A 24,186-nucleotide genomic window follows, 5' to 3' on the forward strand; every position below is an offset into this window, starting at 1 on the left:
AGGCGGCTACCTGGTCGAGCCTGCACACTTTCACGAAACACTATCAGGTGCATACCTATGCTTCGGCGGATGCCAGCCTAGGTAGGCAAGTCCTTCAGGCGGCGGTTGCCCACCTGTAGGAAAAGGCCGTGGTACGGCTCTATTACGAGGTATTATTTTACCCACCCAGGGACTGCTTTTGGACGTCCCAATTGTCTGGGTCTCCCAATGGAGCGACAAAGAAGAAGGGAATTTTGTTTACTTACCGTAAATTCCTTTTCTTCTAGCTCCAATTGGGAGACCCAGCACCCGCCCCTGTTCCCTTCGGGCTGTTGTTCTTTGTGTACACATGTTGTTCATGTTGAATGGTTTCAGTTCTCCGAAATTCCTTCGGATTGAATTTACTTTAAACCAATTTATAACTTTTACTCCTTCTTGCTTGTGCACCAAAACTGAGGAGCCCGTGATGCACGGGAGGTGTATAGGCAGAAGGGGAGGGGCTTTACACTTTTAAGTGTAATACTTTGTGTGGCCTCCGGAGGCAGAAGCTATACACCCAATTGTCTGGGTCTCCCATTTGGAGCTAGAAGAAAAGGAATTTACGGTAAGTAAACAAAATTCCCTTCTTCTTGAATCTACATGTAAATTACTGTCCACTAGAGTGACCTAAGTCACTGATGGAGCTAATCTGGATCTCCTTTCCAGGTCCACGACTAGTAGTCATGTTACGTGCGTGCTTTGTAAACTTGAAAAAGCGAAGACCGAAGCTGTGATAAACCCCTTCTGTCTTCTCAGTGCCGCCAATAATTGTATTGTTAGACTATAACCCTGTTGCTATTTTCTGTAAGCTGGTCACGTTGGAAATGTTGTTAAAATTTTCCATATCCTACAGACATGTATATTTGTAGTTCGGCTCGTTAACGTCATTAGTATGTTGTGTGGGAGTCTTCTACATTCACATGTTTGTTACCAATTAAGTAAAAGTTGTCTGTTTTTCCACTTTTTCAGAACTTATCCAGCTTTGGAAACCTTAACGGAGCCTCACCAGCTTACAGCAACTTTAAGTTGTGTCATTGGCGTGGCCCGCAGCCTGGTTGTTGGTGGCAAGTGGTTCCCAGAAGGCCCAACGCACATGCTACCTCTATTGATGAGAGCGCTCCCCGGTGTAGATCCAAATGACTTTAGTAAATGCATGGTAAGCACCGCAAATGTTGAGAAAGTTACCAGTAAGTGATCTAAGGCTTAAAAAGAGAACATGATCCAGACTTCTTCCAAAAAATATTGTCAGATGCTGAAATTAAAGTTTTGCCACTTAATGAAAAAATTTTCTTCACTGTCACTTTATCTAAGGTCTGTAGTTATTTTACGATGCTCCGTACTATTCTGAATATTTGTGGTTTGTTTTGCTTCTTTGTGATATTTATTTGTATCTTTTATCCGCAAACAGATCACATTCCAATTTATTGCAACATTTTCCACTTTGGTGCCTTTAGTAGACTGCTCATCAGTACTTCAAGAAAGAAGCGACCTGTCCGAGGTAAGGGTGCTCTCTTTAGAGCACAAATCTGTATCTGTCTTTAAATCGCCTAGCAAAGTTTACATAGAAAGCCTAGTCCCCCGATGAGATCAGAAAAGAGAAGGATCCGACCTGTTAAATTCTCTACAACTTTTTCTGGGCTGTGTGCTATTAATCAGCAAACTTAGTGATGTACAAATGGCATTCTCATAGGATAGCAATAGATGGATGCGGGCACGTGACCAGAAACCTCATTGGAACACCAAGCATCTTCCTGTTGCATTTGACGTACAGGAATCGTGTACAGACACATTTTGGAGATTGATTAACGTATCAGGTCGTGTTCCCCTCCATTTCACCCCAAAAGGGCTATGTAGATAGCTGCACTGAAGGCTTGCTGATTGAGGGGACACATGCTTTAAAAGTGGTGTCGATGTAGACAGGAGTATATTTAGTAACTTTTTATTATGGATCCTAAAGTAGCTAGCCCATTGAATAGTGAATTACACGCTACTATCATATTTTGTGTTCTTTTCCTTCTTCAGGTGGAGAGGGAGCTGTGCTCGGCCAGTGCAGAGTTTGAAGACTTTGTGCTCCAGTTCATGGACAGGTGAGATAATGGGTCGGGTTAACTAATCCTGATATAGAAAAGACTAATAATGCTGAAAAACATGCTCTGAAGCTAAAAAAACATTCTGTATTTTCAAAAATAATCTAGCAAGGCGCCAAAAGTGTCCAAATTCCTTTAAAGTGGACCACCACCAGGATTTTGCTATATGAGGTAAATGCAGTGCCACACAGGCACTAAGATGCTGAATCCAGGCATACCTGTTGTAGAAAGATCCGATGCTTGGTTGCAGAAATATCTTAAATCAAAGTTGCAAAAATGCACTGCACTTTGGTTGATGGGTGCAACAGGAGTGGGCCTTTGTGGGTCGAGTCCTCGCGCTTATTCCACCTCCTCCATTGTCCTCGAAGACGTGCCCCCTCTTCCTTATTTGAATATTGCGCCGCCATTGCTGTTGTTGGCAGTGTGCGCTCATTGACACAGTAATTCTCTCTTCATTAAAATGGTACCAGAGTCCGCGCATGCGCGAACCGTGATCTATGGCACCATTTTATTGACGACACTGCAGTGAATACTGTGAGAAGCATCAGCGCATGTAAAAAAAAATAAAACTTAAACTGCATTTGTGCAAGCGCCCATGCCGCTCTTAGGGGTACTTTGCACGTTGCGACATCGCTACTGCGATATCGTCTGGGTCAAATCGAAAGTGACGCACATCCGGCGCCGGTAACTAAGTCGCAACGTGTAAAGCCTAGAAGCACCGATAAACGATCGCAAAAGCGTTGAATATCGGTGATCTGTGTAGTGTCGGTCATTTCCATAATTTCGCTGCGGCGACAGGTACGATGATCCTCGTTCCTGCGGCAGCACACATCGCTGTGTATGAAGTCGCAGGAGCGAGTAACATCTCCTTACCTGAGTCCCGCCTGTAATGAGGAAGGAAGGAGGTGGGCGGTATGTTTACGTCCCGCTCATCTCCGCCCCTCCGCTTCAATTGGCCGTGTGACGTCGCACGACCCGCCCCCTTAGGAAGAAGGCGGGTCGCCGGCCAGAGCGACGTCGCAGGGCAGGTAAGTGCGTGTGAAGCTGCCGTAGCGATAATGTTCACTACGGCAGCTATCACAAGAGATCGCATCTGCTACGGGGGCGGGGACTATCGCACTCGGCATCGCTACAATCGGCTAGCGATGTCGCAGCGTGCAAAGTAGCCCTTAGTCTTCACCGCAGTGCCTTCAATAAAATGGCTCCAGAGGTGGGGGAAGGTGGAGGGGGCTTGGCCGGTTTAAGAGGTTTCTGTTGTTACTGAGGAGGTTTGGAAGTGTTTGAGGAATGAGGAGGTCAACAGGAAATGTTAACTTGAAGAAAACGAGATCGGAAGGGAAGAAAGATCTCAGTGACAAAAAATTACTCTAGTAATAAATATATCAATGTATTGACATGTTTTCCCTTCTCCCCAGACCATTTTTCTTTCTGTACCCCATTACAATTAAGAAAACTTAATAAAACTTGGTTTAAAAAAAAATAAATTGCTCCGGAAATAGCGGAAAGCGCAAGTATAGACTCCAGTGCCATGTTAATGAAGATGGAATAACTGGCGATGCACGTGTGCCGCCAACAACAGTTTGATATTGCAATAAAGAAAAGGGGGCAAGCCAGGAGGCCGCCGGAGGAGGGTTTTACAGTGAGACCCATAAAGGCCCGCCCCCGTTGTATCCATCAATCAAAGTGCAGTGCATTTCTGCAACTTTGATTAAAAATATTTCTGCAACCAAGCATCGGATCTTTCTATAACAGGTATGCCTGGATTCAGTATCTTGGTGCCAGTATGGCACTGCCGTTACTGCATATCGCAAAATCCTGGTGGTTGGTTCTCTTTAATAAATGTGGCAGAAATATCTGACCCAAGTTTAGTGCACCTATTATATGTCCCTGCAACCCCCCTATGGAGATCATTTACATTAACAGATTTCCCATAAATATTATTAACTTAGGACCTTTCGAATGATGGATTAGATTTTATACCTCTGCAAAGACTGAAGCTGCTGTTTTTTTTTATATTCTTTTGGTTTGGGATTTCAGAACATTCAATTCTAGATAATGGATTTTAATTTTCTCCTCACGCCTCCATATGTCTTGCACATTTCTATTGTATTAAAAGATTCATTTAGATTTACTTACATAAAATGTACATTGTTTTCTTATTGCTTTGTAGGTGTTTTGCCCTTATTGAAAGTAGTGTACTGGAACAAACGCGAGAAGAGACAGAGACTGAGAAGATGACCCACGTTGAAAGTTTGGTTGAACTGGGCCTGTCGTCAACATTCAGTACAATCCTCACTCAGTGCTCCAAGGAGATTTTTAAGGTTGGTTTCATTGTTGCAGAAGCTTTGTGATAATAAGTGAAACCTAAACAATGATTTTATATTTAACAAAGACCGGCACTACCTTAATGCCTAAGCCACACGGCGAGAAAATCTGTGCGAGTGAAGTGAGATAAAACATCGCCTTTCCCTCGGACCAATATTAGCCTGTGTGTCAGTGCACATGAGCGATTTATTTTCTCAGCCCTAATCGGACCGAGAAAACAATCGCAGCATGCCGCAACTGTAATGCGAGACTCATTTCTCTCGCATCCATTCAAGTGAATGGGGCGAGAGAAAAATCACACTGCACTCGTGGTACACCGGAGTGCCGCGCGTACAGAGCGAGAATCGCAATAGCCGGCTATGGAGGAGAGAGGGAGATAAATCCCTCACTCTCCTCCTCCGTGCCAGCCCTCTCCTCTGCAGCGCTGGTCCGCCCCTCCTGAGAGCCGGCCCACCCCCTGCAGCTGAGGTCCGCTCGCACAGTCTGACCGCAGTCGCAGGGATACTAGCATGACACTCTGCTCCTGCTGTGCTGCCAGTGTGAGCCGAGTGTCATGCGAGCATCGCACAAGTGCCCTGTGTGGCCCCGGCCTAACTGTGCTTATTTCCAGGAAAATAGATATTAGTGCCGTCTAAAAGAACAAAAATACATATGTTGAAAATATATACTTAAGTAATAGAGTAACACATTAAAAAATATATATATTTTTTAAGGCATGTGACCCTAAAAGTATTGCCCAGAATTAGTAAAAGCGGGAGGGACAAGCTGCAGACCCCACAAATGGCAACCAACTGTGTCCTTAATGCAAGGCACATTGTTATAACCTCTATGGTAGACTACTACTACTTGCATCCTATTATCCAATCTGACATATTTTTTTGCTGCACCAGATTATTGTGCGTGTCAAACTAACATGCCCAATAGCATTTCCAGTGATGGCGATGTGGTGATGCTAACACACACCCCACACTTATAACTTATACCAAGACCTCATCCGGTTATGTTGCTCCACTGTCATCGATATGTCACTTCCGAAGGTGTGGTACATACTGATATGCACGCCACAAACAGGATTTCCTCTTGATATGACATGCTGCGCTTTTCTCTAATCGAGGTCATTCCAATACGGTTATAGGTAAACGTCATCATAGTATTATAGGCATCTGTATTTCTTCTTTGCATTTCTAATTGGTTAAGCTTTCTATAAATAGTTGTTATATATGGACACTTTTTATATCCCCCTGAGGAAGCCACACACATCAGCAGAAAATGTTAATATCTTTTAGCGTGGCACAGTGTGTAAAAGTTTAATATATTTTGTTATAAGTGAGTGTGAGCAGTTATCTACTATTATAAAGCTTTTAATTATTAGGATATTTACCTAAATTCATGTGGAGTTAATAATTAGATTTCTTTAAATAGATTTTGTGGTTGTAATACTGTTTTTGTTACATTTTTTATTTTTACCTCCTCCACAATAAACCAATACTACATAAAGTGTTAACAATTTTCAGGATACTCTAGAACATCCTATTGGGGTGGCCTAAACAAACAGTTTGGCGTTTAAAACATGGAGAATGTAATGCTGCCCAAAATAGCAGTTTTAGCCTTAAAAGTTACATATAATTGTGATGCCACATCTAAGCATTACCAAATTTTTCATGTTGAACTGGGCACAGGACATAATTGTGGCTGCAGATTGGTTTTAACACCCACTTGTACTTAACAAACAGTATCAGATGGTTCTCATGGGGGTGTGTACTTCTTCTCCCTGTATAAGTTGCTCAATCATAAGCAGGCAAGAACACAGCAGAAAAAGATCATGCCCTCACAATAGCTTAGGTTTCTCAGTGTGTGATATGTAAAGATACAGCACTGATCTCCTGGTCTAACCTCCTGCATGATTAGAAAGTGTAGCTAGCTGTGTCGTGGTGTGTCACATTACAAACCCTTCTATCAGCTCTTCTCAGGGCTGCCAGTTTTGCTGTACAGCATCTTGTGGTCTGGAGCTTTGTCCGTAATCACACTTATGTCTGGTATGCTCAAATGTTGCTTTGCGTACAACAGGCATAAGTGTGACTCCTCCATGGAAAGTCAGTGTGGGCGAGTGGCTATATAGCAGAGCTGACAGTGGTATGACAGGAAGAGAGCTGATAGAAGGGTTTGTAATGAGACACAGCTAGATGCAGGTCTGCTGCCCCTTCCCATCACAGGTACCTGATCTGAAAGGTGGGAGCTATCTGTGCTCCAATCTCCCAGCACTTTCTAATCATGCAGGAGGTTCGACCAGTAGATAAGGGCTGTATCCTTATATCTCAAATTATAAGAAACGTAAGCCATTGAGAAATAGTGTTCTTTTTCGGCTGTGTTGCTGTCTGCTTATGATTGATCAGCATCATAAAGAGAGAAACACACACCCACAGTGAAAAATATCTGATAACACCCACTTGGACTTAACTAAAGTTAACTTATTAGATGCCAAATAGTCCGCAACAGAAAGGTGAAATAAAAAAAAAAGTTTTATTCCACTCTGCAGCCACTATTACAACGTTTAGGTTCAGCATGCATAATTTAGTGAAAGGTCCACTTTAAATGTTTGTTCTTTAAAAATGGCACTAGCGTTCTACATTTTAGCTGAAATTTGTGACGTCCTCATCGTAATCAATATTGGGTTTGTGGAAGGGTCACCTCCCAGCACACAATCTGATCAATTGAATGAAGGGCATGTTGTTTTTGTTTGGAGGGGTTCAACTACACCGTGTGCAGAATTATTAGGCAAGTTGTATTTTAGAGGATTTTTTTTATTATTGATCAACAACTATGTTCTCAATCACCCAAAATACTCCTAAATATCAAAGCTTAATTTTTTTGGAAGTTGGAGTGGTTTTTTTTTTTAGATTTGACTATCTTAGGAGGATATCTGTATGTGCAGGTAACGGAATTATTAGGCAACTTAATAAAAACCAAATCTATTCCCATCTCACTTGTTTATTTTCACCAGGTAAACCAATATAACTGCACAAAATTTAGAAATAAACATTTCTGACATGCAAAAACAAAACCCTAACAAATTGACAACTATAGCCACCTTTCTATATGATGACACTCCACAGCCTACCATCCATAGATTCTGTCAGTTGCTTGATCTGTTTACGATTAACATTGCGTGCAGCAGCCACCACAGCCTCCCAGACACTGTTCTGAGAGGTGTACCGTTTTCCCTCCCTGTAGATGTTACATTTTATGAGGGACCACAGGTTCTCTATAGGGTTCAGATCAGGTGAACAAGGGGGCCATGTCATTATTTTTTCATCTTTTAGACCTTTACTGGCCAGCCACGCTTTGGAGTAGTTGGATGCATGTTATCGAGCATTGTCCTGCATGAAAATCATGTTTTTCTTGCACGATACCGACTTCTTCTTGTACCTCTTCCTGAAGAAGTTGTCTTCCAGAAACTGGTAGTAGGTCTGGGAGTTGAGCTTCACTCCATCCTCAACCCTAAAAGGTCCCACAAGTTCATCTTTCATGATACCAACCCATACCAGTACCCCACCTCCACCTTGCTGGCGTCTGAGTCGGAGTGGAGCTCTCTGCCCTTTACTGATCCAGCCTCTGGCCCATCCATCTGGCCCATCAAGAGTCACTCTCGTTTAATCCGTCCATAAAACCTTTGAACAACCTGTCTTAAGATTTTTCTTTATCCCCGTTTTATCTTATGTTTCTTCTTCAGATTTGGTCATTATTCAGCCTTCCTTACCTTGGCCATGTCCCGGAGTATGGCACACCTTGTGCTTTTTGATACTCCAGTAACGTTGCAGCTCTGAAATATGGCCAACCTGGTGGCAAATGGCATCTTGGCAGCTTCATGCTTGATTTTCCTCAATTCATGGGCAGTTATTTTGCGCCTTTTTTGCCCAACACACTTCTTGCGACCCTGTTGGCTATTTGCCATGAAATGCTTGATTGTTCAGTGATCACGCTTCAAAAGTTTGTCAATCTCAAGACTGCTGCATCCCTCTGCAAGACATCTCACAATTTTGGACTTTTCAGACCCTGTCAAATCTCTCTTCTGACTCATTTTGCCAAAGGAAAGGAAGTTGCCTAACAGCACACCTTATATAGGGTGTTGATGTCATTACACCACACCCCTCCTCATTACAGAGATGCACATCACCTAATTTACTTAAATGGTAGTTGGCTCTCAGCCTATACAGCTTGGAGTAGGACAACATGTATAAAAAGTATCAAGTGATCAAAATACTCATTTGCCTAATAATTCTGCACACAGTGTATACTAATTGTGTAATAGCTAATGGTGTACTTTATTGTAGGTTGCTCTGGAGAAAGTTTTCAACTTTGCGGTGTCCAATATATTTGAGACCAGAGTTTCTGGCAGGATGGTGGCAGATCTCTGCCGTGCTGCAGTCAAGGTAAAGCTACAAACTGGGTCTTTCTGTTAGTGTATTGGTGATCATGAATATATACCAAAATTATATACTCTGGAAGAGGCATCAATAAGTGAAAATGCCTAAGTCATCCCTAAGTGGTTGGTCAAAAAGGAGATGTACCTAGAAGTCTATGGACCTTTTTGCTTTTTCTTATTTTTTGCTATTTTAAAACAAATCAAAAACTTTCCAAAAAGTCTTAACCATTTTCTACCATTTCTTTGCTTTATAGTTTGTGCAACTTCTATACATAGCTGTCTGCTTTTGACGTAAATCCCAATAGGTACATTTAAGCAAAATGTTTTGCGGGACTTCAGTCCAGCAACAAATTGGTAGTACATGGCCACTGGGGCAGAGAAATGGGAATGTTCTACCTACCTGAAAACCCCGACACCTCTTTTAATTAGTTTAGCGCAACATCATGTGTGCGTCATGCAGCAATGACTACGCCAGCAGGTAGGAGATGATTTGCTGGGCTCTTGTCCGGTGGCCAACGACTACCGGCATGGCCACTGGGCCATGGTCTTGCAAATCTTTTTGCTCAACTGTACTATTAGCACAGCTTCTGTAAGCTAGTAGTGTCCCCCTCTTGTCACCTTAGCACAGGGAGGAAGCAGGGCGTTGTACACAGCCGATCAGAATTGAGCTGTAGGTCACTGCTTGACGTAGGTGAAGAATGAAGCGATTTGCAGAATTGATCCACGATAACAGTAGCAAAAAAAAAAAAATCAGTAAACCACATCATTAAGTACCACACCCAAAATTCCTGCAGTGAACATTTTATCACATTTGCTGTACAGGATTTATTTTTTTTTTTTTACTGCCGTATCAAATAATGCCACTGAGGGGCAAAAAAAGTGGGGTTTTTTTTCAGTTTGGGTTTTGGGGTTTTTTTTTTGTTTTTTTTTTTTTGGGGGGGGGGGGGTGTTTATACGTAATATTTTACTCTTAGTAAATCAAAATCAACTGAACCTATGAAGTCTTAAATAATGTCTGTAATCTTTTTAGTAATGTAAAAAACACCCTCAATTTTAGTAATGAAGTGCACAGTCCCTGTGACTGTTCTGATCACACATATTGCAGTTGATCTCTGCGTGCCCTTAATTTATCGGGAAGCCGGGTTGATCACACCTAATTTTCCCAGTCCTCTGTTTGTAGATGACCTGTTTGACTGCAATGTGTTTAGACAGATATTCTGCCAGGCCTTGTGCATCTCATCATGTCTTTTCTCGCCTTTGTCATTAGTGTTGTCCGGTGGATTCTTTGAAGCTCTTTCTCCCTCATTGCTGCAGTGTTATAACTCAGCTCACCAGCAGTAAGTGCAGTGGATTATTTATAAGCTGTGATTGTGTTTTCTGTGGCCATTGTTGTGTGAACACGGCAGCCCTTGAAGAACATTTAGGAGTATTAGAAGTCATTACGTCTATGCCATATATCATTATAGTATAAGTATTTACTTCAATGTATCAAATTTTCATCTATGATAAAGGAAATTTCTTTGTCGCTCCATTGGGAGACCCAGACAATTGGGTGTATAGCTTCTGCCTCCGGAGGCCACACGAAGTATTACACTTTAAAAAGTGTAACCCCTCCCCTCTGCCTATACACCCTCCCGTGGATCACGGGCTCCTCAGTTTTATGCTTTGTGTGGAAGGAGGCACACATCCACTCATGCATTCTCATACTTATGTCGGTTGGAAGAAAAGAGGGCCCCCACGGGGCCCCCGGCATGTTCCCTTCTCACCCCACTACGTCGGCGGTGTTGTTAAGGTTGAAGTACCCATTGCGGGTACAGAGGCTGGAGCCACATGCCGTCTCCTTCACCATCCCTTATGCGGCTCTGGGAGAAGTGGGATCCTAAGCGGTCATCCATTTGCTGGGACCGTGCTCCATCCGCAGCCCCTGTGGGAACCTACCGGACAGGAGCCTCTTCAACCTCAGGGACCGGGCCCTGCAACTCAAAGGTACTCTGTGTCCCCATTGGGGACTGTGCAGGGAGCGCACCTTCTTCCCGGAAGCCGCGGCAGCTGCTGAATTGAGGAGGCCGGTGGACTTCCGCGCCGACCGTGCCTGCTTGTCGGGCGCGGTCTCAAATTTAGTCCCCGGCTTCATCGCGGCCTAGTCGCAAAAATCCCGCCCCCGGGCCTGCCTGTCAGGGGTAAGGGCGGGATTACCGACATGACGTCGGATGTGAGGGCTGGAGCATCCTGCATGTCTTCCTCCCCCCTCACTGATCACTGTGGGGACCCCAGATTCCCGCACTTTGCTGGCGCCGCCCACGGCTCCACTCCTCCCCTGAGAGCTCCGGCAGCCATTTTCTGGCATTCTGCCGGTGGAGGCTTCTCAGTGAACAGCTCTGCAGCTCCGGGGGATCCAAGGCAGGGAATCTGGAGGACACACTCCGCTCGTTAGCGGTCGGTAAGCCACACCGGTCACCCGGTGCTGGTCCCCCTAGGGTGCCGGAATAGAGATATAGAGATATATATATATATATATATATATATATATATATATATATATATATATATATATATATATATATATATATATATATATATATATATATATATATATATATATATATATATATATATATGTGTATGTATGTATCTGTTCGGTCGGGATGTATACCCATTTCCCATATACCCTCAGTGGTCACTCTCCTAGGAGACAACAGCATGTCGTCCACAAGGAGCAAAGCTGCTAAGGCACAGGTTTTTTTCGCGGCCTGTACCTCTTGTGGGGCTATGTTACCTGCGGGTTCCACCTACCCTCACTGCGAGCAATGCTCGACTCCTGCCTCGCTTGCTCAGCCGGAGCCTCGGACACTGGTGGGCCCCTCGGCTCATGTAGACTATCACGCCTTTCGCAGAAGGTGGCCTTCCTAGTGGCAGTCACATCACTTCGGAGAGTGTCTGAGCTCGCAGCGCTGTCATGCAAAGCCCCCTTCCTGGTGTTTCACCAGGATAAGGTGGTTCTGCGTCCGGTCCCGGAATTTCTCCCTAAGGTGGTATCCCCTTTTCATCTCAATCAGGATATCTCCTTGCCTTCATTTTGCCCTAATCCAATTCACCAGTGTGAAAAGGATTTGCACTCTTTGGATCTTGTGAGAGCACTCCGGCTCTACGTGTCTCGCACGGCGCCCCTGCGTCGTTCAGATGCGCTCTTTGTCCTTGTCGCTGGCCAGCGTAAGGGTTCGCAGGCTTCCAAGTCAACCTTGGCTCGGTGGATCAAGGAACCGATTCTCGAAGCCTACCGTTCTTCTGGGCTTCCGCTTCCTTCAGGGCTGAAAGCCCATTCTACCAGAGCCGTGGGTGCGTCCTGGGCATTGCGGCACCGGGCTACGGCTCAGCAGGTGTGTCAGGCAGCTACGTGGTCTAGTCTGCACACTTTCACGAAACACTATCAAGTGCATACCTATGCTTAGGCAGACGCCAGTCTAGGTGGGCGAGTCCTTCAGGCGGCGGTTGCCCACCTGTAAGAGGGGGCCGTTTTTCGGCTCTTTTTATTGAGGTGGTATTTTACCCACCCAGGGACTGCTCTTGGACGTCCCAATTGTCTGGGTCTCCCAATGGAGCGACAAAGAAGGGAATTTTGTTTACTTACCGTAAATTCCTTTTCTTCTAGCTCCTATTGGGAGACCCAGAACCCGCCCCTGTACCCTTCGGGCTGGTTGTTCTTTTGTGTACACATGTTGTTCATGTTGAATTGTCTTTTGGTTCATGGTCTTCAGTTCTCCGAACATCCTTCGGATTGAATTTACCCTAGACCAATTTATAAGTTTTCTCCTTCCTGCTTCTGCACCAAAACTGAGGAGCCCGTGATCCACGGGAGGGTGTATAGGCAGAGGTGAGGGGTTACACTTTTTAAAGTGTAATACTTTCTGTGGCCTCCGGAGGCAGAAGCTATACACCCAATTGTCTGGGTCTCCCAATAGGAGCTAGAAGAAAAGGAATTTACGGTAAGTAAACAAAATTCCCTTCGTTCTGTACGTAGGTGGTTTTGGGCTCTAGAAGAGATTGGCACTCTTGGGTGAATCCAATTTTAGATGAAGAGTATTAAGCAATTCATTGTTTTGTATGATTGCAATTGAAAATTACATACATAGATGGTATTAGTATAGAGACAATGCAAGGTCACAAGAATACAAGCAAATGGGATGAGAAAACACCTGGGTAAAAATGTATGTACACCCTACAATTTCAATCTCTACCACAAGATGGCAGTGTATAATCATAAGCGTAAAAAAATATAAGGTAGCATAGCAGGAACCCACTGCACCCAACTCGCGTTTCGCTTGGATTTTGTCAGGTGGATGTTTAAATGAGCCAGCATACCCACCCATGAAGCTTTCCAAGCAAAGTTGCGTGGAGTGACTCCCTGCTGCTCTACATTATAAATGATACCATAATAGTTTTATTCCTATAGTGCCAACATACAGTGGGTACGGAAAGTATTCAGACCCCTTGAAATTTTTCACTCTTTAATTCAAAAAGTTCCTTTTTTTTTTTTCTCATTAATGAACACAATGCACCTCATCTTGACAGAAAAAACAGAAATGTAGAAATTTTTGAAAATGTATTAAACAAGAAAAACTGAAATATCATATGGTCATAAGTATTTAGACCCTTTGCTCAGTATTGAGTAGAAGCACCTTTTGGGCTATTACAGCCATGAGTCTTCTTTGGACTGATGCAACAGGTTTTTCACACCTGGATTTGGGGATCCTCGGCCATTGTTTCTTGCAGATACTCTCTAGTTCTGTCAGGTTGGATGGTGAATGTTGGTGGACAGCTATTTTCAGGTCTCTCCAGAGATGCGGAATTGGGTTTAGGTCAGGGCTCTGGCTGGGGCCGGTCAAGGATGGTCAGAGTTGTTTTGAAGCCACTCCTTTGTTATTTTAGCTGTGTGCTTAGGGTCATTGTCTTGTTGGAAGGTGAACCTTTGGCCAAGTCTGAGGTCCAGAGCACTCTGAAAGAGGTTTTCTTCCAGGATATCTCTGTACTTGGCTGCCTTCATCTTTCCTTCAATTGCAACCAGTCTTCCTGTCCTTGCAGCTGAAAAACACCTCATAGCATGATGCTGCCACCACCATGTTTCACTGTTGGGATTGTATTGGGCAGGTGATGAGCAGTGCCTGGTTTTCTCCACACATACCGCTTAGAAATATCACTAAAAAGTTCTATCTTTGTCTCATCAGACCAGAGAATCTTATTTCTCATAGTCTGGGAGTCCTTTGTGTGTTTTTTTGCAAGCTCTTTTTGGGCTTTCATCTGTCTTGCAGTGCCGAGAGTCTTCAGTCAGGCCACTCTGCCATAAAGGCTTGAGTAGTGGAGAGCAGCAGTGATAGTTGACTTTATGCAACTTTCTCCCATCTCCCTACTGCATCTCTGGAGCTCAGCCACAGTGATCTTGGGGTTCTTCTTTACCTCTCTCACAAAGGCTCTTTTCCCACAATTGCTCAGTTTGGCTGGACAGCCAGGTCTAAGAAGAGTTCTGGTGGTCCCAAACTTCTTCCATTTAAAGATTATGGAGGCCACTGTGCTCTTAGGAACCTTAAGTACTGCAGAAATTCTTTTCTAACCTTGGCTAGATCTGTGTCTTGCCACAATTCTGTCTCTGAGCTCCTTGGGCAGTTCCTTTTGATTCTCATTTGGTGTGAAATGCACTGTGACCTGTGAGGTCTTATATCGACAGGGGTGTGTGTGTGTGTGGCACCCCAGTGGTCATGAGAGCCACAGTGGCGTTGTTCTCCTCATTGGTGGGCAGTGCTACACCTGGAAGCAGCGGGGGAGCTCTCTGTCAAGTACAATCACACACACACTTCCTAATCCAGGCCAGAAGCAGAAGGGGGAGCTCAAGTCCTGTTTGGGGTGAGCTTCCCTGTGCATTCTGGGTTGGGATGGGTTAGAGAGACGAACAGGAACAGAAAACTTAGAACTCTAGTAGCAGTGAAGGAGAACGGTAATCTCTTATTTATGGGGTCCCTAACCAAATGTTACCTCCTATATGTGGTTAAAACCTGCTTGTGTGCATGGGTAACTAACCAAATGTTACCTCTATGTGTGGTTGAAACCTGCTGTGTATGGGAAGCAAGGGACCTGGCTATGTAGGAAGTTGAATAATCGTGGCTAAAGGGCGGGACTGGTTTCTCAGACAGAAAAAAACTTCATAACAAGCAAAATGACTGCTGGAACACCATTGTTCACATTTACAATGGTGTTCCAGCAGTCATTTTGATTGTTTGGCTGTTAGAGAGCTGTCTGCAAGCTTTCCAGGACCGAGTGCCGAATCAGGACACCGGGGTCCTCGACTGTCGGGTGCTAACGGCCCAGCAGTAAACCCAGAAGGCAGTAGATTCTATGCCTCCTGGCCCAACAGAGACTCCCAAGGCGCAGTAACATAATAGCGCCCGGGGCCGCAGCGAGACCGGCGGGCATTACATCCAGCTCACGCTGCCAGCCACAAGGAACAAGGAAAATTACATACATCTAGGAAGAGAGAAGCTGTGCTGCTCCAGGCCACAGCGACTCACATTCAGAACGCACTAAAGGCCACTTTACACACAGAGATAAATCTGTGGCAGATCTGTGGTTGCAGTGAAACTGTGGACAATCAGTGCCAGTTTTGTGGCTGTGTACAAATGGAACAATATGTCCATGATTTCACTGCAACCACAAATCTGCCAAAGATTTATCTCTGTGTGTGACGGGGCCTTTAGGAAGGCCTCCAACCTACCTGGCAGAGAAGGGACTTCTGACGGCTTCCTGGCTGACCGGACCACTGTACCTGGGACCATAACATCTGCCTAGTAAAAGGTAAAAGAATCTACCTGCCTGTGTTGTCCAGTTACTGTCGGCGTCCTCAGCCCGCTCCCCAGTGTACAACACCATAGACTACCACCCTATCACCCTGCCTGGGGCCCGTTCCACCTGTGGGGAGCAGAACCACCCTTGCTGCGACACCATCAGCCCCGGAGGACATATCACCCGCAGCGCCAGCTAATCACTGGCCACGTACCACAGGTGACGTCATGAGACAAACAACCATCCCCATCACCCCATCCTCCATCATCCCTCCTTTTATTGTACGCCTCAGGGCCACAAAGCCAGGCAGGGCCACCTGTGACATACCCAGACCCGACATCACCGGCTTGGCGATGAGTAAAGTTAACCCCTTGCCCCATGGGTGCTACATGTGCCTTTCCAAATCAAATCCGATCTGTTTTAATTAAACACAGCTGGACTGCAATGAAAGAGAGTAGAACCATCTCAAAGAGGATCACAAGGAAATGGACAGCATGTGACTTAAATATGAGTGTCTGAGCAAAGGGTCTGAATACTTATGACCATGTGATATTTCAGTTTTTTGTTTTAATAAATTTGCAAAAATTTCAACATTTCTGTTTTTTCCTGTCAAGATGGGGTACAGAGTGTACATTAATGAGAAAAAATGAACTTTTTTGAATTTACCAAATGGCTGCAATGAAATAAAGGGAAATATTTAAAGGGGTCTGAATACTTCCGTACCCACTGTATTCTGCAGCAGTTTACAAATGAGTGGACACATACAAACTATATTAGACATTACAGAGCAAGACACTATTCAATAATTTCAACAAGAGGTGTGAGGACCTTGTTCGCAAACTGACAATCTTTTTTAAACCAAAATGTTTTTTTCTTTATCGTTCCTTTGGGAGATCCAGACCATGGGTGTTTAGCTTCTGCCTCCGGAGGACACACAAAGTACTACACTTAAAAGTGTAGCTCCTCCCTCTGAGCTTATACACCCCCTGGTGAGCAGACCCAGCCAGTTTATCGCTTTGTGTTCAGGAGGCATACATTCACACATGCATTCTCATATGATTTGTTTCCTTTTGGATTGAGATTGAAGAAGTGCGGGTCCACGTCTGGACCCCCGGCATGTCCCTTCTCACCCCACTGTGTCGGCGGTGTTGTAAGGTTGATTTCCGAGGCTGGAGCCTCACATGCCGTGCTCCTTCACCATCCCTCCTGGGCTCTGGCTTGAAGTGGGAGCCAGCACGGTCTCCATAACTGGCAGGAAACTGGTCTCCATCCGCAGCCCTTCAGGACCCTGCTGGACCGGAGCACTCATCCCCAGGGACCTGGCCCTGTGTCTCAGCAGCTAAGTACCTGAGACGTTTATATATATATTGGGGGTCCCTATGCTTTATTGTTTGGGGAGAGTGTGCTTACTGTATTTATTGGCATTTCCGGCGGGTTCTCTAGCTGTCGCGCGAGAACCGCGCCGATGGTGCCTGCGCGACGGCCTCGCCGCTCAAATTTAGGCCCCGGCTTTGCCGGAGGCCTAGTTTCTGTTCACTGCCCTCGCATGTCACTCATGCAGAGGGACAAGCTCGGCTCCTCCCGGCGGCCGTTCTGCACAGGGGAGGGACACTCCCCACTGCTGTGCGTTTCTCCTCCCCTGTAGGTCTCTATGGCCCTCCAGTTCCCGCTCTCCAAGCCAAGTCCCGCCCCCTCTCCGCTCCGGTGGCCATTTTCTCACTCGGCGCTGGTCTGCACTCTGCATCCCTGCTGAGGTGTTGTGCTTGGGGGTCCGGGCTTCGGGATCTGGAGGGCACACAACACCGCTCCAGCGGTCTGGTCCACAACTGGTCTCTGGTTGTGGACCTCTGTATATACTCTCTGGGGTTCATTCTCTTGCAGAGCCCTCACTCCAGCAGCATGTCTCACACGAGGAGCAAGGCTCCAAAGCTTTATACTATATGCGCTGCATGTAAGCTCCTGCTGCCTGAACCGAGCACCTATCCACATTGTGATGTCTGCTCTAACTTGGCGGTGCCACAGCCTGGAGTCTCACCCCCAGTGGTCTCTCAGGCTGCTCCTGCACCTGTGGCTGAACCCCCGGCTTGGGTAGAATCCTTTTCTAGGTCTATCTCCCAGTCTTTTGCTGAGTCCATGGGACTTCTGTCTAGGACTTTGATGAATATGCATCAGGCCCCTTCACAGGGTGCCTCTACTGCTAAGGGTCCCTTAGGACCGGAGCTCACAGAGGATTCATCATCAGGGCCCAGACCCCGTCCTCCTAAGAGGAGACGCAGGGTTTCCTCTCCCTCCTCCTCCCGCGGCTCTGATTCAAGAGCTGACTCGCAGGAGGAGGAGGATGCCTTTACAGGGGGCTCGGAGGCTAACTCCATGTACCCCATTGATCTGTCCGAAAGTGACTCAGATCTTAGTGACTTGATTGCTTCAATTAATTCTGTACTGGATCTCAATCCGCCAGTATCAGAGGAGCAACCCTCTCTGGCAGAAAAGCACCAGTTTACCTCGCCTAAGACAGTAAAGAGTGTGTTCTTTAACCACTCCAGTTTTCAGGCCGCTGTGACCAAGCCCAGGGCCTGTCCTTACAAACGCTTCCCAAAGCGTGGTTCTAATGACCGTTTTCCCTTTCCACCTGAGGTGGTCAAGGAGTGGACTCACTCCCCGAAGGTAGACCCTCCGGTGTCTAGGCTCTCAGCCCGGACCGTTGTCGGTGGCTGATGGCACCTCCCTTAAGGATTCCACTGACCGTCAGATTGACCTTCTGGCCAAGTCTGTGTATGAAGCGGCGGGGGCCGCGTTTTCCCCGACTTTTGCAGCAGTGTGGGCTCTCAAAGCCATCTCTGCTTCTCTGGAGGAGATGCATTCCGTCACCAGGGAATCTATGCCCGAAATGGTTGCCCTAACTTCTCAAGCTTCAGCTTTTTCATCTTATGCCATGTCTGCCATGCTGGAGGCTTCTCACCGCACTGCGGTGGCTTCGGCTAATTCCCTCGTTATCCGCAGGATCTTGTGGCTTTGAGAGTGGAAGGCAGATGCTTCTTCAAAGAAGTACCTTGCTGGGCTCCCTTTTGCTGGGTCCCGGCTGTTCGGAGAACAGCTGTAAGAAATTATTAAGGAAGCTACTGGCGGGAAGAGTACTTCCATGCCACAATCGAAAACCAGGAAACCTGCCCAGGGTAGGAATCAGTCGAGGTTTCGCTCCTTTCGTTCCTCCAACTGGTCGTCCTCTAAGCCCTCGGCCTCGTCCGCTAACTCAGCCAAGGACCAGAAATCCAACTGGCGCCCAAAAGCGCGTCCACAGAAGACCGCAGGAGGTGCTGCCACTAAGGCAGCATCCTCATGACTCTCTGCCCGCTCCGGCGAAGTCCTTAGTCGGTAGCAGGCTCTCCCACTTTGGCGACGCTTGGTTTCAACACGTCTCCGATTAGTGGGTGAGATGTCATCTCCCACGGCTACAGGATAGAATTCTCTTCCAGCCCGCCAAACAGATTTTTCTTCATCGTTCCTATGGGAGACCCAGACCATGGGTGTATAGCTTCTGCCTCCGGAGGACACACAAAGTACTACACTAAAAAGTGTAGCTCCTCCCTCCGAGCATATACACCCCCTGGATAACCAAATATAGCCAGTTCAATGCTTTGTGTTCAGGAGGCACACATCCACACATGCATTCTCATCTGATTTTTGATAAAGAATTTGAATAAAAGCGGGTCTAAGCCTGGACTCCCGACATGTCCCTTCTCACCCCACTGTGTCGGTGGTGTTGTTAAGGTTGATTCCAAGGCTGGAGCCTTACATGCCGCACTCCTTCACCATCCCTCGGGCTCTGGCTTGAAGTGGGAGCCAGCACGGTTCTCACTGCCTTGCAGGAGACCGGTCTCCATCCGCAGCCCTTTCAGGATCCTGCCGGACGGAGCACTCATCCCTCAGGGACCTGGCCCTGCGTCTCACAAGCTAAGTATTTGAGACGTTATTTGGGGGGTCCCTTGTACTTTATTGTTGGGGAGAGTGTGTTATTTAACTTTTCCGGCCGGGTCTCTGGTTTTCACCTGAGAACCGCGCCGAGGGTGCCTGCGCGCCGGCCGCATTGTAAAATCTAGGCCCCGGCTTCGCCTGAGGCCTAGTTTCGTTTTCACTGCCCCTGCATGTCAGTCATGCAGAGGGACAGTGCGGCTCCGCCCACCGGCCGTTCGGCACAGGGGAGGACACTCCTCTCTGAGGAGATGTTTCCCTCCCCTGTATATCTCCTTGGCCCTCCGGATCCCGCTCTTTGACTAGGCTCCGCCCCCTCTCCTCGCTCCGGCGCCATTTTATCAGCGTTCTCACACCGATCGGCGCTGACTGCAGCATCTCTGCTAATTTGTCTGGGGGTCCGAGCTGTGGGATCCGGAGGGCACACAAACGGTCTGGTAAGCCACAACCTCCGGTTGTGGACCTTTTTATACACTCTCTGGGGGTCATTCTGGCTCAGAGCCCCCACCTCAGCAGCATGTCTCACACTAGGAGCAAGGCTGCAAGGCTGTATTCTATATGCACTGCATGTAAGCTCGTACTGCCTGAACCGAGCACTTATCCACATTGTGACGCCTGCTCTAACATGGTGGTGCCTCAGCCTGGAGTCTCCCCAGTGGTCCCTCCGGCTGCTCCGGCCCCGGTGGCTGAACCCCCGGCTTGGGTAGAATCCTTCTCTAAGTCTATCTCCCAGTCCTTTGCCGACTCCATGGGAGAGTTGTCCCGGACTCTGATGAGCATGCATCAGCCCCCTTCTCAGGGCGCCTCTGCTGCTACGGCTCGCTCTGCAGAGCTCACAGAGGATTCTTCACCTGCTCCCAGACCCCGTCCTCCTAAAAGGAGATGCAAGGTCTCCTCTCCTTCCTCGTCCCGCGGCTCTGATTCACGAGCTGACTCGCAGGACGAGGAGGATGTCTTTACTGTGGGCTCGGACGCTAGCTCCATGTGCCCCATTGATCTGACCGAGGGTGACGCAGATGTTAGTGATTTGATTGCGTCCATTAATTCTGTACTGGACCTCAATCCACCAGCATCAGAGGAGCAACCCTCTCTGGCAGAAAAACACCAGTTTACCTTGCCTAAGAGAACAAGGAGTGTGTTCTTTAACCACTCCAGTTTTCAGGCCACTGTGACCAAGCCCAGGGCCTGTCCTGACAAACGCTTCCCAAAGCGTGGTTCTGATGACTGTTTTCCCTTTCCACCAGAGGTGGTCAAGGAGTGGGCTCAATCACCAAAGGTAGACCCTCCGGTGTCTAGACTCTCAGCCCGGACAGTTGTTTCAGTGGCTGATGGCACCTCACTTAAGGATCCCACTGACCGCCAGGTTGACCTTCTGGCCAAATCTGTATATGAGGCGGCAGGGGCCTCGTTCTCCCCAGCTTTTGCAGCAGTGTGGGCTCTCAAGGCCATCTCTGCTTCTCTGGAGGAGATGCATTCCCTCACTAGGGACTCTATGCCTGAAATGGTTGCCTTAACTTCCCAGGCTTCAGCCTTTTCATCCTACGCCATGTCTGCCATGCTGGAAGCTTCTCACCGCACTGCGGTGGCTTCGGCTAATTCCCTCGCTTATCCGCAGGATCTTGTGGCTTCGAGAGTGGAAGGCAGACTCTTCTTCAAAGAAGTTCCTTGCTGGGCTCCCATTTGCTGGGTCCAGGCTGTTCGGTGAACAACTGGATGAGATTATTAAGGAACCTACTGGCGGGAAGAGTACTTCCTTGCCACAGACTAAAACCAGGAAACCTGTCCAGGGCAGGAACCAGTCGAGGTTTCGTTCCTTTCGTTCCTCTAACTGGTCGTCCTCTAAGCCCTCGGCCTCGTCCACTAACTCAGCCAAGGACCAGAAGCCCAACTGGCGCACGAAGCTGCGTCCTCAGAAGTCCGCAGGAGCTGCTGCCACCAAGGCAGCCTCCTCTTGACTATCTGGCCGAGCCAGCAACGTCCTTGGTCGGTGGCAGGCTCTCCCACTTTGGCGACGTGTGGTTTCAACACGTCTCCGATCAGTGGGTAAGGGATATCATCTCCCACGGCTACAGGATAGAATTCTCTTCCAGCCCGCCAAACAGATTTTTTCTGTCAACTCCCCCCTGCTCCAAGGCCGCCGCCTTCTCTCAGGCTGTGGCATCCTTGCAGGCCAACGGAGTAATTGTACCGGTTCCCGCCCGGGAACGGTTCAGAGGTTTCTACTCAAATCTCTTCCTAGTCCCCGAAAAGGACGGTTCCTTCCGGCCCATCCTGGATCTCAAGCTTCTCAACAAGCATGTTCAGGTGCGGCATTTTCGCATGGAGTCTCTGCGATCAGTCATTGCCTCAATGACCCAAGGAGATTTCCTGGCATCCATCGACATCAGAGATGCCTATCTGCATGTGCCAATTGCAGTTTCACACCAGCGTTGGCTACGTTTTGCAATCTGAGAGGAACACTTCCAATTCGTGGCTCTCCCCTTCGGGTTAGCCACGGCTCCTCGAGTATTCACCTTAGTCAAACAGCAGTCCCTCCATCTGGCGGTGCGCTCTCTGCTGAGGCCCCGCCGTCATTCCATCAGGCACCTAATGCAGGTGCTGGGTCAGATGGTGGCGTCAATGGAAGCGGTTCCCTTTGCCCAGTTCCATCTGCGCCCCCTGCAGCTGGACATTCTCTGCTGTTGGGACAAGCGGCCTTCCTCCTTACACAGGTTAGTGGCTCTGTCGCCACGGACCACGAGCTCTCTTCAGTGGTGGCTTCGGCCCCTCTCTCGGTCCCAAGGGCGCTCCTTCCTGGCCCCGTCCTGGGTGATTCTCACCACGTATGCCAGTCTATCCGGCTGGGGAGCAGTATATCTCCACCACCGAGCACAGGGCACTTGGACTCCGTCCGAATCAGCCCTCTCGATCAATGTGCTGGAAATCAGAGCTGTGCTCCTAGCTCTCGTAGCCTTTCACCACCTGTTGGCGGGCAAGCACATCCGAGTCCAGTCAGACAACACGACAGCGGTTGCCTACATCAATCACCAGGGCGGGACTCGCAGCCGCCTGGCAATGTTGGAGGTTCAACGCATCCTTCCGTGGACGGAGGACTCAAAGTCCACCATATCCGCAGTCCACATCCCAGGCGTGGAAAACTGGGAGGCAGATTATCTCAGCCGTCAAACCGTGGACAGCGGCGAGTGGGCTCTGCATCCGGCAGTGTTTCAGTCAATCTGCCGCAAATGGGGCACTCCGGACGTGGACCTAATGGCATCCCGTCACAACAACAAAGTTCCTGTTTACGTGGCTCGCTCCCACGATCCTCAGGCCTTCGCCGCGGACGCTCTGGTTCAAGACTGGTCCCAGTTTCGTCTGTCCTACGTGTTTCCCCCTCTAGCTCTCTTGCTCAGAGTCCTGCGCAAGATCAGAATGGAGGGCCGTCGAGTCATCCTCATTGCACCGGACTGGCCCAGGCGAGCTTGGTATCCAGACCTGCTCCATCTGTCCGTAGGGATGCCGTGGCATCTCCCGGACCGTCCAGACCTACTCTCGCAAGGTCCGGTTTTTCCGCCCGAATTCTGCGGCTCTCAAATTGACGGCGTGGCTCTTGAGTCCTGGATTTTGATGGCTTCGGGTATCCCTCCTGAAGTCATCTCCACTATGACTCGGGCCCGTAGTCTTCCTCCGCTAAAATCTATCACAGGGCTTGGAAAATGTTCCTGTCCTGGTGTCGCTCTACCGGCCATCCTCCTTGGCCATTCTCTTGCCGACCCTTCTGTCTTTTCTACAGTCTGGTCTGCAGCTAGGACTGTCCCTCAACTGTCTCAAGGGACAAGTCTCAGCTCTGTCAGTTCTGTTCCAGCGGCGTCTCGCTCGGCTGGCTCGGGTCCGCACCTTCATGCAAGGCGCGTCTCACATCATTCCGCCTTACCGGCGGCCCTTGGATCCCTGGGACCTTAACTTAGTTCTCACGGTTTTGCAGAAACCCCCTTTTGAGCCTCTTAGGGAGGTTTCTTTGTATCGTCTTTCTCAGAAGGTGGCCTTTCTGGTGGCCATAACTTCTCTCAGGAGAGTCTCTGATTTGGCTGCGCTCTCCTCGGAGTCACCTTTTTTAGTCTTTCATCAAGACAAGGTGGTTCTCTGTCCGACTCCGGACTTTCTTCCTAAGGTGGTCTCTCCCTTCCACCTTAACCAGGACATTACCCTACCTTCCTTCTGTCCGGCTCCTGTTCATCGCTTTGAAAAAGCGCTGCATACTCTGGATCTGGTGCGTGCTCTCCGGATCTATGTGTCTCGCACCGCTGCGCTTAGGCGGTGCACCTCTCTTTTTGTGCTAACCACAGGTCGGCGCAAGGGCCTCCCTGCTTCTAAGCCGACCTTAGCCCGTTGGATTAGATCGGCCATTTCGGACGCCTACCAGAGTACTCAGGTGCCTCCCCCGCCGGGGATCAAGGCACATTCGACCAGAGCTGTCGGTGCCTCTTGGGCTTTCAGGCACCAGGCTACGGCTCAACAAGTCTGTCAGGCTGCCACTTGGACTAGCCTGCATACCTT

The 24,186-nt window shown here is 48.0% G+C and overlaps 1 protein-coding gene across 2 annotated transcripts in view; it reads left to right on the forward strand.

The window, feature by feature from the left end:
• PSME4 (proteasome activator subunit 4) overlaps window positions 1–24,186 on the forward strand; it is a 250,124-nt gene that overhangs the window by 110,402 nt on the left and 115,536 nt on the right. For both annotated transcript variants that reach the window (XM_075339344.1, XM_075339345.1), the window contains 6 exons: window positions 988–1,174; window positions 1,427–1,516; window positions 2,041–2,105; window positions 4,276–4,426; window positions 8,762–8,860; window positions 10,121–10,190. In XM_075339344.1, coding sequence (XP_075195459.1) covers window positions 988–1,174; window positions 1,427–1,516; window positions 2,041–2,105; window positions 4,276–4,426; window positions 8,762–8,860; window positions 10,121–10,190 — 662 coding nt within the window. The remainder of the gene's footprint in view (window positions 1–987; window positions 1,175–1,426; window positions 1,517–2,040; window positions 2,106–4,275; window positions 4,427–8,761; window positions 8,861–10,120; window positions 10,191–24,186) is intronic.

This window comes from Anomaloglossus baeobatrachus, chromosome 3 (assembly GCF_048569485.1).
Source record: "Anomaloglossus baeobatrachus isolate aAnoBae1 chromosome 3, aAnoBae1.hap1, whole genome shotgun sequence".
Lineage (NCBI taxonomy): Eukaryota > Metazoa > Chordata > Amphibia > Anura > Aromobatidae > Anomaloglossus > Anomaloglossus baeobatrachus.